This window comes from Tachypleus tridentatus, chromosome 2, assembly GCF_004210375.1.
Source record: "Tachypleus tridentatus isolate NWPU-2018 chromosome 2, ASM421037v1, whole genome shotgun sequence".
Classification (NCBI taxonomy): Eukaryota; Metazoa; Arthropoda; class Merostomata; order Xiphosura; family Limulidae; genus Tachypleus; species Tachypleus tridentatus.
Window position 1 is genome coordinate 10,452,980 of NC_134826.1, and position 19,659 is coordinate 10,472,638.

At 35.0% G+C, this 19,659-nt stretch overlaps 1 protein-coding gene across 2 annotated transcripts in view; it reads left to right on the plus strand.

Moving 5' to 3' along the window:
- Positions 1-19,659, plus strand: part of LOC143238077 (uncharacterized) — a 37,584-nt gene that overhangs the window by 9,479 nt on the left and 8,446 nt on the right. For both annotated transcript variants that reach the window (XM_076478016.1, XM_076478021.1), the window contains exons 3-10: positions 1,827-3,404; positions 4,345-4,835; positions 7,026-7,184; positions 12,163-12,318; positions 12,687-12,767; positions 13,788-13,869; positions 14,280-14,356; positions 16,433-16,570. In XM_076478016.1, coding sequence (XP_076334131.1) covers positions 1,827-3,404; positions 4,345-4,835; positions 7,026-7,184; positions 12,163-12,318; positions 12,687-12,767; positions 13,788-13,869; positions 14,280-14,356; positions 16,433-16,570 — 2,762 coding nt within the window. The remainder of the gene's footprint in view (positions 1-1,826; positions 3,405-4,344; positions 4,836-7,025; positions 7,185-12,162; positions 12,319-12,686; positions 12,768-13,787; positions 13,870-14,279; positions 14,357-16,432; positions 16,571-19,659) is intronic.

Here is a 19,659-nt window from a genome sequence, read left to right on the forward strand (position 1 = left end):
TGTTTGATTTCTACCATAACTAACAAGTTCTATTTACCAATTTCTCTTGTTTTTTTTTCAATATGTGAAACTTCAAACTGATATATTCCTTCGAGAATGTAAAACTACAGTTTAATGTTTAATGTGTTACATTACACGATGAAGAGTTAACTTTCTTCTGACAAGGCTTACAGTGTCATACTATAGTTCGTCGTGTCGTGTGCTACTTAAAGTTTAAGCTATGCAGTACTGTTGTTTTATGTTTGGAGTCGCTTTACTTTGTGCTGAATCAAAGTTCGCTTACTTTTGCTTTCAACAAACCACAGAAACTTTCATAATTTAACTTCCTCATATTTACACTTGCTGTACAACATCCCTCGTACACATAAGTAAAAAACAACAACAACAAAATTGGTAATCTCCTTTTGCTGGGCGAAGAAAAACCTCTTTTGACTTCAAGGCCTAGCAGGAACTGGTAGTTAGGACCCAAGTTTCGAGCTCGAACCTGCTTGTTTGGTCAATCCCCTTATTTGCTGGTAAATAGCAGAGCAAGAGTTCGCGGTGTTGACTGTCTTCCCTCTAGTCTATCATTTCAAAATTAGGGACGGCTGGCACTGCGAGTCCTAGGTTAGCTTTTCACGAAGTTCAACATCACGCACACACACAAAAATACGTTTCTACACTAGGGTTACCATTGTAGTTAAAGTATTATGTTTTAAATATTTATCACTATAATATCACATATTTTATTAGCTTATTTCGAGTCTAATGACTTTTAATAACAGTAAAAAAGTTGTTTAACTCCTGTTTTAATTATAGAAGAGATAAGAAAAGCAAAACATTACCTAACGAATGTTACTGGAAAACCAACATTATTTACGGTTACCTCTTGTTTGCGTTCGTTTCTTCCACGTTTCCCTTGTTTATGAGTAATAAAAATATTTGCAAAGAAAATTAATACATTTATTTTGCTTTTGACCTCGAGTTGCACGTTAAAGAAATTATATAAATTATTTTGAAATTAAAAGAGCGAATGAACATTATTTCGCTTGGAGACAGCAATATATCGACTATGTAATTTAATCGTATGTTAATCTCAAGCCTTTGTTTTGAAAACATTGCTGTTAAAAACATAAAACTCGATTTGTTATGTCATTACGATACTTTTTATACGTTAAATAGATAACATTTGTATCATAAGAAAAACAAATAGGATATCATAAACAAGGCGAGTCTTAACCCTACGTATATTATGAAAAACAACTCATGGTATCGCAAATGGATTAACACAATGTACATTATTAAAAAAACAAATATGATACCATTAGAGAGGCCTATGTAAATCCTGTGTATATTAACAACACAACAAGTCTGATATTATGATTGGAGCGTGTGTTAGCTTTGAGTATATCATAAGGAAACTGAATAAAATATTTTAAACGGGGCTTAGTTGTTATAAAAAAATCCCAACAAATATGATATGATAAGAGAGACGCGGTTTGGACCTTTAGTAGAACTTTGAATTTCAGTTTATTGAAAACATAGTTAACGTAGACTAAAGTTTTTTATGTCTAAACGATTATTAAACAATTGTTCATTGTTACAGTAGGTGAACCTATTGTACGTCTAAATGATTTGTCAGAGTAGGCTGATATATTTTATATTTAAATACTGTAACCGTACGTTAACTTCTTTCATAGCTAAATCATTGTTACAGTAAATGTCTTGTATGTCTTGTAAGAAATTATCTCTGCTGTTTCGAATAAGTAATATTGAAACTATTTTTATAAACGTATAGTGTCATTAACATTCATACATTTAGAAATATTCCATTCTAAAACCAACAGTTCTGATCCTCGCTGTTATCGCACATAAAGAAGAGATTATGGTTCCGAAACGTAATATTGAATCGACACATTATGATAAACCTGGTGTCTTACCAGAAGCTAGTTCAACACTACAACCATCGTTTTATAGCACCGTATTTAGCACCAGGAACGAACAAAGCAATGACGTCACACGGTTCATACCGTCTGAGAGATATTGGTATTCTTCCTCTGACTATTCACCACCACTTGCTTTAGATTTGAGTCCCACCAGTAATGGACAATCCTGGAACGTTGAATTAGTCCACAGGCCTAGTTCACAAGTATCTGTGAAACACAAAATAGATATTGAACGTTTTAAAAACTCGATACATATTCGTCCGACTACCGTTTATAATATTCCATTTAGTGATACAGAAATGTTGGAACGTAGTGATACATTTGAGATAGAAACTAAACTTTTCGAAAGTTCAGTCTATATTCGTCCAACTCCAGTTTTATATGTTTCATCCAGTGATAAGGAGCAGAGTGCTGTTTTTAAGGAAATTGTTCTTAAAACTTCTCATGAGATCTCAAGCTCGTTCAGTACAGATAAAGTGAACTTCCTTAAAGGACCATCTTTTAAGTCGCTAACTATTATTGAAACAAAACAAAAATATTTGACAAAAGACGCTCAAAAAACACCGGCGATGGAAACATTTACTGAACATAAAAGTGTTTCCGATACTTCGTTAGAGCTAGAGAGGATTACACGTAATGCTTCATCTTCTGAGAACACTCAGTATAACATTCAGAAGAAGCATTCTCTTGGTGCATCAGTTATCTTTAAAGACTCTACAGTTTCCATTCCTCTGGATGGATCAGTTATCTTCAAAGACTCTACAGCTTCCATTCCTCTGGATGGATCAGTTATCTTTAAAGACTCTACAGCTTCCATTCCTCTGGATGGATCAGTTATCTTCAAAGACTCTACAGCTTCCATTCCTCTAGATGGATCAGTTATCTTCAAAGACTCTACAGCTTCCATTCCTCTGGATGGATCAGTTATCTTCAAAGACTCTACAGCTTCCATTTTTCTGGATGGATCAGTTATCTTCAAAGACTCTACAACTTCAATTCCTCTAAATAGGCCAACTATCCCCTTTAAAGACTTTACAAGTTCTGTTTGTTTGGATGGATTAATTACTTCTTTTGAAGACTTTACAACTTCCCTTCCACAACTTTCAAGAATAGAAGAATTGAAATCAAAAATATTTACAGAAACTGCGAGCCTGCCCACTGCCGTGTTGTTTACTGGTTCACTACTAAACAACAAAGAGATAAATCACCCATCATTTCTATCAAAACAAACTCTTCATGTGCATCTTTCACCAGCAAAAACTTTTCATCCATTTCATTTTACAGAACCAATTTCCGCAGTATTTTACGACATCGAACCAAGCTTGGTTTACGAACCAGTTGTTAAACTAAACTCTGTCACTCTTAAAGGAACTTCTTATGATAAGAATCATGCTGAGGAATTTCCAAATAAGATAAATAAAGAAGACAACTCAATAAAGTCACCATCAACAGACCTAAATGATTCCAAAGAAACAAAAGGTAAGAAAACGAAGATATAATGATTTTAAATTACATAACTTTAAGTGAAATCTTAACCACATATATGTCTTTTTAAAAATATTTTCCTAAAATATATTTTTATCTTCGTTCTTTAATTTAACAGGCTATAGTGTAACAACAAAACATGTAGAAGCTGTAAATATAAAGAAACATTATAAAGAACTCCAAACTAACCTATATTTACGGATTTGGCTAATGGTAAGAAACAATAATTATAAATTCTAATATGGAGGAAACTGCTAAACTAGTTTCAAACAGTTAACCATGACTCTATCCTTATTCTATGAATTTTTAGTTACTCACGTGTCAAGTATGAGACAGTTGTATATAATAGACTAATAATATAATATACTTATGGCTCGCGCGACATTTATTTCATCGTATTTCAGGGGGATGGCGGGAAAGCGTGAATAAGAATCATTTGTTTAGCACGAGGAATCAGCTAAGACACTCTTGTTGGTGCAGATGGTCTAGTGTCACAGTTCAACTACAAGTTGAACTTCCATGTGTTAGCTGATATGGTGTAGTGTTATAGTCAAACTAAACGTTGAATTTATCTGTGTTGGTGTAGTGTTACAGTCAAACTAAACCTCGAATTTATCTATGTTGGCGTAGTGTTAGGGTCAAACTAAACGTTGAATTTATCTGTGTTGGTGTAGTGTTACAGTCAAACTAAACGTCGAACTTATCTGTGTTGGTGTAGTGTTACAGTCAAACTAAACGTCGAAATTATCTGTGTTGGTGTAGGGTTACAGTGGCGTTCATCTTCTAGATGTTGTATTTTCCTGTTTTGTGATAACCACTCTCAGGTAACAGTAACCATTATCAGTATCAAGGTCTCCAGTTACATGTGGTGTGAAATAATCGTTTCAGTTTCAGGATTCACGTGGTGATAATCTTATTTTATATCCTTATGTAGGAACTCTAAAAAACGTGAGCAGTGTTTTCAAAAATGAACATCTTCCTGTACAACCACGAAACGTTTCAATCGTGTCAACGAATGAGAGTAAAGAAACAACTCTAAAACCAGCTGGACCAACGAAGATGAGTCCACAGGACTTTATTCCTTCCATATTTGTCTACATTATCTTAACGCTAGGGATGGAATGGCCGGATTTCTGTGCCGAAAAGGAATTTCTTCGCAAAGAAATTGCTGAGTCAATATCTAAAAGAGGAGAGTTGGTGCAGGTGAAACAGATTGTATTTATGACAAGTGGTGAACATTGTAGTTCTGAGTTGAAGAAAGAAGAAAAGTTGTCGGTTTTGAAGAACTCTGGAGACAAGTTTATAGACGTAAATTTATTTTTAATGGACGAAAAGGGAAATTATGATTTCAACTTGACTGAGACATGTGGCGCCCTCATGCAACTAGAAGCTGGTGATACCGAGAGCATCATTGGTAATAGAAAAGCAAGTATAATATTATATATTTTTAAATTTCTGGTTTGTTTGTTTGTAGAAGTTGCAGTCATTTTTGTTAACTTGTCTTATTTACTAATAAACATTTTTCTAACTACAATGAAGGTACTTTGATTGTTTGTTTGGAATTAGAGAAAAGCTAAACAGTCACTGACATTCACTGACAACTCATAGTCCAAATGCGAAGTTTAATTTGTTGCTGACAGCTTTGAACCTAGATTATCAGATTCACAGTCTGAGTAGGTTAATCAATTAGGCCATAAACACATAGTAAGTTGATAAACAGTGGTTTGTAAACATATCTGAAATAAAACGTATATCACGTGATTACTTACGGTTGTAACCATGGTTACCTTGTTTCTAGCTTTTGTCTTCTTTCTTTTCTTTTTTTTGCAGTTTTGTTAATTATTTTTATTTTAATTATCACTAAGCTAACATGACTGAACTCTTAAACAACAGTTTTTGTAAATATTTTCTGATACGTTAATAGTTTCATTAGTTTAGTATCTTTGTCTTTATTCTGTCTTTATCCTTGACTATTATCCTCTCAAAAGCTATTAAGTTATTAACTGATGTTAATATCCCAAGTCATCTTCGACGTATTATGGATTATATTTAACAACTTTACCTTCACAAATAAAACAGTAGAAATAAATATCTGGCGATATAAAAAAATAATAAAATTTTGGAATTAACCTGTTGACTGCCAAGTATTTCAGCTGCTACGGCAGCTCCGAACTAAGTTCAAAATACAACTCTAATGCTTCTTCATTTTGTAACTTTTTTATAACGCCATTTTGAATCGAAAGTGAAACAATATGTAAGTAGATCAAATGCATGTATGATGCTGACATCTAGTATTGAAGTTAGGTATTATTAAGAAAGAAATAATTCGTCCGTGGCACTGTGTTACCGATCGGCTTGGACGAAATATCTCGTCTACGGCATCGAACAGGTTAAATGTCTTACGAAGTCAGAAGATAAATTGAAGAAATAACTCTGTCGGAAACGTAAAACCAAAACCAACGAATGAAAATAAAGAAACTTTAGTGTTGGTAATTTTATTTTATTTCAATAGTTTTATCTTCATCTGAGATGGCCAAGTGGTTAAGGCACTCCACGCGTAATTCTAGGATCACGGGTTCGAATCCCCGTCACACTAAACATACACACCTTTTCAGCCGTTGTAATGAGACGGTCAATTTCATTAGTTTTGAGTAAAGGAGTTGGTGGAGACTATCTTTTTTTTTCTTCTGGTCTTACACTGCTAAATTAGGAGACGGTTAAAACAAATAGACCTTGTGTAGCTTTGCGTTAAATTAAAACTAAACCAATCATTTGAGATGCGAGGAGATGAAACTGGTGAAGTCAGAGTTTCTTCTTATTTTTAAAAGAATTAAACAACTAGTAGCCGAATTGTTTTATCTTATGGTTGCCTAAACAAATTTGAGTTTTTTATTATAAAATGTTTTATGTGAGAATATAACTGACACATTCAAACGGGATATATTGTAAAATCGTAAACCTTAAACGACAACAACAACAACTGAATATTCATATTTAATCATTAATAAACATTTTATTCTGGCCTATTATCGTGCTTGATAAAAACAATTATAAATTAAGTGGAACAGCTACCAATTAATTTTGATTTAAGGCCCCTGGTTCACGCCCCATTGCCTCAAACTCTCGATCTACACTTGGAATCGTAATAAGACAAGTGATCAAATTCCAATGAGTGTAATCAGAGATTGTATAATGCTGCATTCCAACTGATCTGTAGCCCGGCATGGCCAAGCGTGTTAAGGCGTGCGACTCGTAATCTTAGAGTCGCGGATTCGCATCCCCGTCGCGCCAAACATGCTCGCCCTTTCAGCCGTGGGGGCGTTATAATGTGATGGTCAATCCCACTATTCGTTGGTAAAAAAGTAGCCCAAGAGTTGGCGGTGGGTGGTGATGTCTAGCTGCCTTCCATCTTGTCTTACACTGCTAAATTAGAGACGGCTAGCACAGACAGCCCTCGAGTAGCTTTGTGCGCAATTCAAAAACGAACAAAGAAATTCAACTGATCTATCAGTTGAATATTAGGGTTAACTAACGCTCTGTTAATTTTAATTCTGTCTGTTTTCCATTTGTATATTTCTGCTAATATATTCTTACTTTTCTCACGTTCTTCAAAAGGTGTATCGTGTACAAGTTGAATTCAAGACTAAAGAAGAAAGAGACCAGGTATATCCTTCTACTGATAACCGCAGAAACGATTCTCCTCGGACAACCATGATTATTATAGTAGTGGCGTCTGTCGCAAGTGTTTGTGCTCTTCTAATCGCGATTCTTCTGGTAAGAATACATAATTTTAGGAAGACTGGTATTTTGGAAAACAAACTGAAGTTACCAAGACATGTCGAGTCATTTGTATGAACAACATTGTTGTAATTCATGTTTTATAACGTTGTTTTAATTTGATATATTTGACCGTGACTAAGCCTATTTACATACATATAATACACATAATTGTTATTGTTCGATTCCAAGCAACAAACAGTTTTATAAAAAATGTTTACAAATTTAATTTACCCGAGATACACCTAGAACCATAAATCTTTGAATCGATACTTTAAGAAAAATACTGTGATGGCATAATCCAGTCACCAGGGTGTTACAGAAAGATATTATAACTGTTGAGTCAATCTGTTAAAGATGTGGTCCTTTCTTCACCGTTCTAAATACAAAAATTGTTGCTTCACGACAAAACAGATGCTATAGAGGTATAACAAAATAATAGTATATAAACACTTTCACAATGTTGTTTTGTTGTGAACAATATGTTAATCACTAGTGAAATCTTCGCGAGTTGATGTGATGCCGGAACTGTTTGTAAGGACATCTACTGGCTGCATTTGTAAAAACTGTGTATTAAGATAATTGTTTTTAAATATGTAAATATTTAATCATTGATTACACATCGTATAACAAAACTTTTAGTAATTACATGAAACTGTCATTGAGTTAAGAATTTCACTGATTTCGTTCCAGCATTTTTAAGTGACTATTTAGTTAGTCACTTTGTACACGTTTGTGTTCACCTGAGAAGTTGTTTATTATTAAACACAAAGCTTCACAAAGGGCGATCTGTACTCTGCCTATCACGAGTATCAAAATTGGTTTTTAGCAGTATCAGCAGTAAAAAATTCTGCTGTGTTACTGGGGAGAGACATCGGAAAAGCGAACAACACATCTTTTCTTAGTACAGACATCACTGGCTTTAAAATGTCCTAGGTATATGTCTCTTAGTGCCATTAAATGTCAAACCTTTGGTGTGTGTTTTTTTTCACAAATATTTATTATTTGTTTGTTTAGTAGACATTGTTCAAAGCTTACATTTATATTCAACCCTAACATATTATTATTGACATGTTTTAATTATGCTACAGAACATGATTTTAACTTGACAACTGTACACTGTAGTTTTTATTTACTAAAACATTTACTTAGACACACACATACATTATAAAAACAAGTATTTATTGTTTTACTAGTCACAATAAAGAAACTTCCTTCAAAGTCGTAAAAAGTACCTTCTTCACAAGAAAAGAAAACCAGTGAGTCCAGCTATAAGCTACACCACTTACAATCAATACAATACTTTGTTAAAAACAAACAACCTTGTATGTGCAAACATGCAATTTCCTCAGTAACTTTACTTTCTTCGTAATAGAACTTCAAGTTTTACCTCTTGTGAATGAAACGCGTTGTGAATGAAGCTCTGAGGTCTTTATAGAAATACGCACCATGGTATTTAAAGCTTACAAACATTGTTACCATAAATGAGCAAAACTGGTTTAGTTTTGTACTTCAGGTGGTTAAAGGTTAGAAACATTTGTTACCATAAAGGTGTCAAACTGAGTTTAGTTTTAGTTCGAGGTTCATGTAGTATTAATATTTTAAGCCTATGTTCACCCATGATATTATTTCATGAGATAATTTCAACATGAAGAGATGAAAGACATTTGATGTTCTAATTACTCAATATTTGGATGATATTTAATATTTAAAGTCTATTTAACTGAGAATGGAAAGCAATATTTCTGTTATTAAAGACAACATTAACCACATCACAAAGAATGATACTAAAGGTAAAGATAATTAAAACTTACTGAAACAATTCACATAATTTGTGAAACTTTATCGATTTTAGTTTAGAAATAAAGTGTGCTGGTAGTCAGAAACGAAACACGTATGTGTTATGAAGTGTTTACTACTCACGAAACACGTATGTGTTATGAAGTGTTTACTACTCACGAAACACGTATGTGTTATGAAGTGTTTACTACTCACGAAACACGTATGTGTTATGAAGTGTTTACTACTCACGAAACACGTATGTGTTATGAAGTGTTTACTACTCACGAAACACGTATGTGTTATGAACTGTTTACTACTCACGAAACACGTATGTGTTATGAAGTGTTTACTACTCACGAAACACGTATGTGTTATGAAGTGTTTACTACTCACGAAACACGTATGTGTTATGAAGTGTTTACTACTCACGAAACACGTATGTGTTATGAAGTGTTTACTACTCACGAAACACGTATGTGTTATGAAGTGTTTACTACTCACGAAACACGTATGTGTTATGAAGTGTTTACTACTCACGAAACACGCGCGCGTGTGTGTTATGAACTGTTTACTACTCACGAAACACGCGCGTGTATGTTATGAAGTGTTTACTACTCACGAAACACGTATGTGTTATGAAGTGTTTACTACTCACGAAACACGTATGTGTTATGAAGTGTTTACTACTCACGAAACACGTATGTGTTATGAAGTGTTTACTACTCACGAAACACGTATGTGTTATGAAGTGTTTACTACTCACGAAACACGTATGTGTTATGAAGTGTTTACTACTCACGAAACACGTATGTGTTATGAAGTGTTTACTACTCACGAAACACGCGCGCGTGTGTGTTATGAACTGTTTACTACTCACGAAACACGCGCGCGTGTATGTTATGAAGTGTTTACTACTCACGAAACACGTATGTGTTATGAAGTGTTTACTACTCACGAAACACGTATGTGTTATGAAGTGTTTACTACTCACGAAACACGTATGTGTTATGAAGTGTTTACTACTCACGAAACACGTATGTGTTATGAAGTGTTTACTACTCACGAAACACGCGCGCGTGTGTGTTATGAACTGTTTACTACTCACGAAACACGCGCGCGTGTATGTTATGAAGTGTTTACTACTCACGAAACACGTATGTGTTATGAAGTGTTTACTACTCACGAAACACGTATGTGTTAGGAACTGTTTACTACTCACAAAACACGCTGGGTGTGTTAGGAACTGTTTACTACTCACGAAACACGCGCGTGTGTATGTTATGAACTGTTTACTACTCACAAAACACGTGCATGTGTGTGTTAGGAACTGTTTAATACTCACGAAACATGCGAGCGCGTGTGTTAGGAACTGTTTACTACTTACGAAACACGCGCGCGTGTATGTTACGAACTATTTACTACTTACGAAACACGCGCGCCTGTGTGTTAGGAACTGTTTACTACTTACGAAACACGCACGCGCTGGGTATGTTAGGGACTGTTTACTACTCATAACACGCGCATGAGTGTGTTAGGAACTGCTTACTACTCACGAAACACGCGCGCGTGTGTGTGTAAGGAGCTGTTTACTGCTCATGAAACACGCTGGGTGTGTTAGGAACTGTTTACTACTTACGAAACACGCGTGTGTGTGTGTTAGGAACTGTTTACTACTTACGAAACACGCACGCGTGTATGTGTTAGGAACTGTTTATTACTCATAAAACGCGCATGAGTGTGTTAGGAACTCCTTACTACTCACGAAACACGCGCGCGCGTGTGTGTAAGGAACTGTTTACTGCTCATGAAACACGCTGGGTGTGTTAGGAACTGTTTACTACTCACGAAACACGCTGGGTGTGTTAGGAACTGTTTACTACTCACAAAACACGCTGGGTGTGTAAGGAACTGTTTACTGCTCATGAAACACGCTGGGTGTGTTAGGAACTGTTTACTACTCATCAAACACGCTGGGTGTGTTAGGAACTGTTTACTACTCACAAAACACGCTGGGTGTGTAAGGAACTGTTTACTGCTCATGAAACACGCTGGGTGTGTTAGGAACTGTTTACTACTCATCAAACACGCTGGGTGTGTTAGGAACTGTTTACTACTCATCAAACACGCTGGGTGTGTTAGGAACTGTTTACTACTCACAAAACACGCTGGGTGTGTAAGGAACTGTTTACTACTCACAAAACACGCTGGGTGTGTAAGGAACTGTTTACTGCTCATGAAACACGCTGGGTGTGTTAGGAACTGTTTACTACTCATCAAACACGCTGGGTGTGTTAGGAACTGTTTACTACTCATCAAACACGCTGGGTGTGTTAGGAACTGTTTACTGCTCATGAAACACGCTGGGTGTGTTAGGAACTGTTTACTACTTACGAAACACGCTGGGTGTGTAAGGAACTGTTTACTGCTCATGAAACACGCTGGGTGTGTTAGAAACTGTTTACGTTTACTACTCATCAAACACGCTGGGTGTGTTAGGAACTGTTTACTACTCACGAAACACGCTGGGTGTGTTAGGAACTGCTTACTACTCATCAAATACGCTGGGTGTGTTAGGAACTGTTTACTACTCACGAAACACGCTGGGTGTGTAAGGAACTGTTTACTACTCACGAAACACGCTGGGTGTGTTAGGAACTGTTTACTACTCATCACACACGCTGGGTGTGTTAGGAACTGCTTACTACTCATCAAACACGCTGGGTGTGTTAGGAACTGCTTACTACTCATCAAACACGCTGGGTGTGTTAGGAACTGTTTACTACTCACGAAACACGCTGGGTGTGTTAGGAACTGTTTACTACTCATCAAACACGCTGGGTGTGTTAGGAACTGTTTACTACTCACGAAACACGCTGGGTGTGTTAGGAACTGTTTACTACTCACGAAACACGCTGGGTGTGTTAGGAACTGTTTACTACTCACGAAACACGCTGGGTGTGTTAGGAACTGTTTACTACTCATCAAACACGCTGGGTGTGTTAGGAACTGTTTACTACTCACGAAACACGCTTGGTGTGTTAGGAACTGTTTACTACTCATCAAACACGCTGGGTGTTTTAGGAACTGTTTACTGCTCATCAAACACGCTGGGTGTGTTAGGAACTGTTTGCTATAAATATCACAGGAAAAAACTAACTGAAACCTTTTTTCGGTTTTACTTCTCCAACCTTAGGTTATCATGAAACAACGACTTAGAAAAGCCAGCGGTTGTGAAACCTCTCACCAAGAAGCCTACAATTTAGATTACTTCCCAACAGCTGCAAATGTTCGTCGAAAAAAGTCTCGGTTTTCCATGAGATCGTTTCTTAATCAGGCTTACGAAGATCCGGTGAGTTTTGTCAGGATAACGAGAGCCACTTGTATTAGGGGTTGCCATCCTTCATGTCCTATGACAGATAACAGTACCAGGATATTATTTGGTTTTTAGAGGGAAAATAAAAGTAAAGTAGACTAAATTTAGGTAATTAATAAAAAATTGAAAAGAATACATTTTGTTGACAAAGAATAAATGAAACAAAAAGTATGAACTAGATACAACCGTCAAATGTTTTGTTATCAACTCTGTGAGGTCTCATATGTAACGGTATATAAGTACATATATAAATGTCTCTTTGGTCCACATTAAGCTGTTAACAGATTCTTATGGGAAGATAATTAGTGTTGAGGTGTGTATTTGGTTTCTAATTTCTCTAACAGGATGTACCCTCACACCCTCTGGATTATACTGGTCTGATAAATTTCACGTGTAACGGACAAGCTATAGAAGAAGAATTCCAGGTAATAAAGCTACACTCATTAGTTGTATCTCTTTATCTTATTGGTGAATAAAGCTACACTCATTAGTTGTATCTCTTTATCTTATTGGTGAATAAAGCTACACTCATTAGTTGTATCTCTTTATCTTATTGGTGAATAAAGCTACACTCGTTAGTTGTATCTCTTTATCTTATTGATGAATAAAGCTACACTCATTAGTTGTATCTCTTTATCTTATTGGTGAATAAAGCTACACTCATTGGTTGTATCTCTTTATCTTATTGGTGAATAAAGCTAAACTCATTAGTTGTATCTCTTTATCTTATTGGTGAATAAAGCTACACTCATTAGTTGTATCTCTTTATCTTATTGGTGAATAAAGTTACACTCATTAGTTGTATCTCTTTATCTTATTGGTGAATAAAGTTACACTCATTAGTTGTATCTCTTTATCTTATTGGTGATTGACAGTGGGTAATTATTAAAGTCATGTTTATTATGATTTTGAAACATTTTGTTACCTTAATTTTTCTAACTTTTCCATTTTGTGTTTCATTGGTTAGCTTAGTTCATACGTAATGTGTTTTTATATTTTTGATGAGTGACGGCTCGGACTGGAACTTCTTAACACATAATTTTGTGTTTTTATAGTATTATTGTGTTGATGACTCTCAGGGCTCGGACTGGTAATTTATTAAGACATAATTTACTTTTGTTACATTGTTGATGACTCCTCAAGGTTCGGACTGTAATTTATTAAGACATAATTTTGTGTTTTTATAGTATTCTTGTGTTGATGACTCTCAGGGTTCGGACTGGTAATTTATTAAGACATAATTTACTTTTGTTATATTGTTGATGACTCCTCAAGGTTCGGACTGGTAATTTCTTAAGACATAATTTACTTTTGTTATATTGTTGATGACTCCTCAAGGTTCGGACTGTTAATTTCTTAAGACATAATTTACTTTTGTTATAGTGTTGATGACTCCTCAAGGTTCGGACTGGTACTTCTTAAAACATAATTTTATAATATTCTAGATTATTCCCACGAACATGCCCCGAATGGATCAAGTTCCGACAGGAGCCGAAGTGAAAAACCGTTATGCTAACGTAATTCCTGGTAAGTTAATATAGTGTTTGCACCGTAACATGGTACTGGTACAGTATAGTGTTTGTACCATAACTAAGTAATGGTACAATATACAGTTTGTTGGGTACCTTGTTATTGTGAGAATTTGAAACTGACACAACGTTTTTGTACTTTTAACAACTGTTTATCTTATGATACCTGAATGTAAGACAGTGTTTAGCTTGTGTTTGTTTGGTCATACCGTAACTGGATGTGAATACGGTAACATATATCAAGCATTTTACTCGTTTAAACTCTTAAGATAACCAGAAATGTAAAAACAAAACATATTTAACTGTCACTAAAATTATTTTTCATACACGAAATGAAACTTTTCGGATATTTTAAATCTTTCAATGTATCCATTTTGATTAGTTTCAAATTTTGTTTGTTTTATTTAGAACCGAAGACACGTGTTCCTTTGACATTAATTAAGGGAGAACCAAACTCTAATTACATCAATGCCAACTTTGTGAGGGTAAGTAATATGTGTTCTATTGGGGAGAACCAAACACCAGTTACATCAAAGTCAACTTTGTGAGGGTAAGTATTATGTATTCTTTTTGGGGAGAACCAAACTCCAATTGCGTCAATTCTAACTTTGTGAGAGTAAGAACTATGTGTTTGTTTAACGTGTATTTCCGAAAAAAATTATTAAGTTAAAATATACCAGTAGAATATCGCTCTCTTAGATTCAATTTTCTAATCCAAAGGTCAACCTTTAAACAACTGATTTATTTATCTAGACAAATATTTCTCGATTTCCTGGATTCACTTTGATTTAACATGTTGGAGACAGAAAGTTTGTCTCCAATATGAATAAGTAGTCAATATGGAGAAAGGTTCTTTTTCACTTCTGTTTTGTATATTTTCTTCAGAGAATAAAATATTTGAAATATCCACCACTTAAAATTAAAGTCTAATTGTAGTCCTAACTATTCATAGAGCAACCTGAAGTTAATTTTTCACATTAATTAAAACAAGAAAACCTTTAACAAGAGTTTTGAAACTTTATTAGAACTTGAAGTATTCGCCTTTGAGGAATTTAACCAAAGATTTTATTTCAGAAACTTCGAATTATCGAATCAACATTAATTTGTTCAGGTCTTTATGAGAATAATGTATATTTTTCTGTCAAAATTTAAACACGTCCAGAAATATTTACAATAATTAATACCAGTTAATAAATATTATATTGCTGGCCAAAGAACCACAGTCATAGAATTTAATAATTCCAGCTTAAGTCCTGGAACATTAATTAAAATGTTCTATGATTTATTTTAAAAAAAGGTCAAAGAGAGTTTAATAGGAGTTAATATGGTTAAATAGGTATTAATAACATTAAACAGTTTTTAATACGATTGAACAGAGAACAACCTGTTTAACCATATTATAACAGGATTAAGCAGAGATTAACGAACTTATACATACCATATTAGGATTAAATGGATATTAATGTGATTAAAAAGATTATAATAAGGTTAAATGGATATTAATGTGATTAAAAAGATTATAATAAGGTTAAATGGATATTAATGTGATTAAAAAGATTATAATAAGGTTAAATGGATATTAATGTGATTAAAAAGATTATAATAAGGTTAAATGGATATTAATGTGATTAAACATATTATAATAGGATTAAATGGATATTAATGTGATTAAACAGATTATAATAGGTTAAATGGATATTAATGTGATTAAACAGATATATAGGAATAAAGGATTAAATGGATTAATATTAAAAAGATTAAATTATTAACAGATTAAACAGATTATAATAGGATTAAATGGATACTAATGTGATTAATCAGATTATAAAAAGATTAACTGGATATTAATGTAATTAAACAGATTATAATAAAATTAAATGGAGATTAATGTGATAAACAGATTATGATAAAATTAAATGGATATTAATGTAATTAAACATATTATAATAGGATTAAATGGATATTAATGTGATTAAACAGATTATAATAATAAATGGATATTAATGTGATTAATCAGATTATAAAAAGATTAAATGGATATTAATGTAATTAAACATATTATAATAAAATTAAATGGATATTAATGTGATTAAACAGATTATAATAAGATTAAATGGATATTAATGTAATTAAACATATTATAATAGGATTAAATGGATATTAATCCATACGTGTTCCTCAGATGCATTCAGTGATGAAATACATTTGAATGGGAAAAGATATTTATCTTGATAATTTCATAATTAAATCAAAGACTTTTTTTATTTATTTCACTTCTATTTGTTTATTCTTACATTAAACTATTTTAAATATAGAAGCCAAATATTTGAAAGAGATAGCCTTGTGCCGTAAAGCCCGACAAACAACTTTATGTTATATTATCTTTAAGTATTATTTATATCATCTTTATGTTATATTTCTATTTGCGTGACCTTTGTTTCATCAGTAACTGGTAATTTTATTGTATTTATGGAACCAGAAATAATCGTGACACGTTGAAAAAACCGTAGTTAGTATATTTAACTTAAAAAATAATACACTTCTGTTCACATGTTCTCCAGGGTTATGGGGGTCAGGAAAAATTCTACATCGCCTGTCAAGCGCCTCTACCGGAGACAGTTGGAGACTTCTGGAGGATGGTGTGGGAACAACAGAGTAAAGTGATTGTGATGTTGACCCAGTGGGAAGAAGATGATGTGGTAGGCCACTGTAGTTTAGATGTGTAATGTATTCTACAGAACAGTTTGTGTGTGTGAAACATGTAGTGTACTCTACAGAACAGTTTATATGTGTGTAAAACATGTAATGTACTCTACAGAACAGTTTATATGTGTGTAAGACATGTAATGTACTCTACAGAACAGTTTATATGTGTGTGTGAGACATGTAATGTATTCTACAGAACAGTTTGTGTGTGTGTGAAACATGTAATGTATTCTACAGGACAGTTTGTGTGTTTGTGTGTGAAACATGTAATGTATTCTACAGGACAGTTTGTGTGTTTGTGTGTGAAACATGTAATGTATTATACAGAAGAGTTTGTGTGTGTGTGAAACATGTAATGTATTCTACAGAACAGTTTGTGTGTGTGTGTGAAACATGTAATGTATTCTACAGAACAGTTTGTGTGTGTGTGTGTGAAACATGTAATGTATTCTACAGGGCAGTTTGCGTGTGTGTGTGTAATGTATTCTTAATATTTAAATAATGCCGTCGTTTCCGTGTTGTCACATCAGGAGGACAGTGTTTGATAAAAACAACTTAGCTAAAAACTTACAAACTAGTGTTCTTGGGCTACTTTTTTACCAACGAATAAGGCAAATGGCTTTCGAAAAGCTGTATTTCTATAGCATGACATCCATTCAACTAACTTTTGTTATGATTTTCCAGCTCATAAGGGTGTCTGTGTGTGTATGTGAGGTTTCTTTTAGCAGCCCTTGGTGTGGATTCCTGTACATGTTGAGGGGACCTCCTGAAGAAGGTTCTGTTCGTTCAGTTTACCTCCTCTTGGATCTAAACATTCTCCTACTTGTTTGCCGTGCGTGGTGACCTGTGAAGGGGAGGAGAGGTTCTTGGTAGATGAGGAGTCGAACCTTAACACACCACTTTGGCCTTCAATTCATGTAGACGGGCAGCCTTGGTGTGGTTTCCCTAAGGTCAATCGGCTGGTCCACTTGGTCAACCAAGTACTAGTGCTGGATGTTCTCAACAGGAGTTGTGGACATTGTATCTAATGCTGGTGCTTTAGTATAATGCTCACAAAACTCTGGCTTTGCTGCAGTGCCCTTGTTTAGCATTGTAATGCGTCCCCTCGTAAGGCTCCATGGTGAGTAGGGTCAGAGGGCATCAAAACATTCTTTTTTATTATGGATCCTCCAAATAAAAACTTAGATAAAATAGTGAAAAACAGTCTATAGGTAAACGACCCCGTCTTGAAGATTTTGAAGAGCAATCTTCAACACCTGTACCTCATTTTCTTATATTAAATTCTCTTTCAGACAAATCTTTAGAGCGAATGTCTCCTCTTTTTATTTAGAAGGGACTAGAGGGACTTGCTGGCTCTCAAAAGTCATCATAAAGCTTCGCTCTGGTGACATATTGGTGGAAACATCCACATCTACACACAGTGAACTCCTTTTATATTCAAAGGCAATTGGGGATATACCTATTAAGGTATATCACCCCATGCTACTTTGAATTCGTCACGAAAAGCTGTTGTTGAGAAAAATTTGAAGAACATCTCTAAGTCAGAGATCCTCGCTGGTTTCTCCACCCAAAACGTTTCTGCAGTGAGGCGTATCTCCACTCAAAAAGATGGAATTATGAATCTGACCAATGTCCTCATTTTAATATTCACATTACCACGTCCACCTCCCAACATCAAGTCAGGTTATCTTAATTTCAAAGTACGGCTATAAATTCAAGCCCTCTCAGATGTTTCCAGTGTCAGCGGTTCGGTCACTCGAAGACGTCGTGTTGTGGTTTTTTGACGCATGCTCGTTGCAGTATCAAGGACCATGATGCCTGTGAGTGAGAAACGGACCCTCATTTCGTTAATTGCAATGGCTCTTTCTCGTCCTACTTTCGTTCTTACCAAAAGTGTTTAGAAGGAAAAGAGGTGCAGCGTTTAAAGACGATTCAAAACATTACTTATCCTGCGGCTTGAAAGTTATTGTCCACCACTTCATCTCGGACGTATGCTGCTGCACTTTGTTCCACTACTACAGTGGGAGAGTAGACGGATCTCTCTTTGCCTTCAAAATAATCGTTCTCAAACCAAATGAAAAGTCTTTTTACCTCCATTGTTAAAACAGTTGATGAATGAACTTCAACACCATCTCTGTCCCCTACATACATTCCAACAAGTCCCAAGATTCACGTCCTTTGGTTCCAGGTACAGGCATTTCCTCAGATACATCTTCTTCTCCCACCCCAAGATGCAAAACGATCATTTGTTCACGTTCTCAGTCACTGAAATTCTTTTCCAATTGTAAAGACTTGCTTAATCGACCGAGAGCAGAATCTATGGAGGCCAATAGACCTCCCTCGAATAAAGACAGTAAAGAAAAAATACATGGTCGTAAACAGAAGGGTTCTCCACCCAATTCGACTACACAGAAGAAAAAATGGTCACCTTGATACAATGGAACTGTCGAGGTTTACGTTCTAATCTGGATGACATCAAAACATTGATTGCTTCCTACCATCCTGTGTGTCTTTTCTTACAGGAAACATTTCTGGAATCTTCTGATACAGTCACCTTTCAGTGGTTTTCTTTATCCAGAAATGACAGGCTGTGTGATGGATAAGTGCATGGACGGGTGAAACTGTTGGTTGATCAGCATGTGTCCACCTTGTCTTTGCCACTTGACACACCCTTGGAGACCTTAGCCATCGATGTTTCCTTTGGTCATACCATCACTGTTTGTTCTCTCTACCTGTCACCTGGAGAGACATATGATCAATCAGACCTTGATGCTCTCGTTGAACAGTTGCCATCTCCCTTTTTCATCCTGGGGAACTCTACTGGACACTATCCCCCCTCTTGGGAAGTGCTAATATTGATAGGAGGGGTTGCTCCGTAGAGCGTATGCTCTCTGATCACAACCTTTCTCTTTTCAATACTGGTTCTTCTACTTATTTTCATGCACCTAGTCAGTCCTTTACTGCTATTGATCTCTCGGTTTGCTCCCCTTCACTATTCTCCCATTTTTCATGGAGGGTTAACAATAACCCACGAAGCAGTGATCATTTTCCTATAAGTTTGAGAGAGATTGGCTGCAGTCGA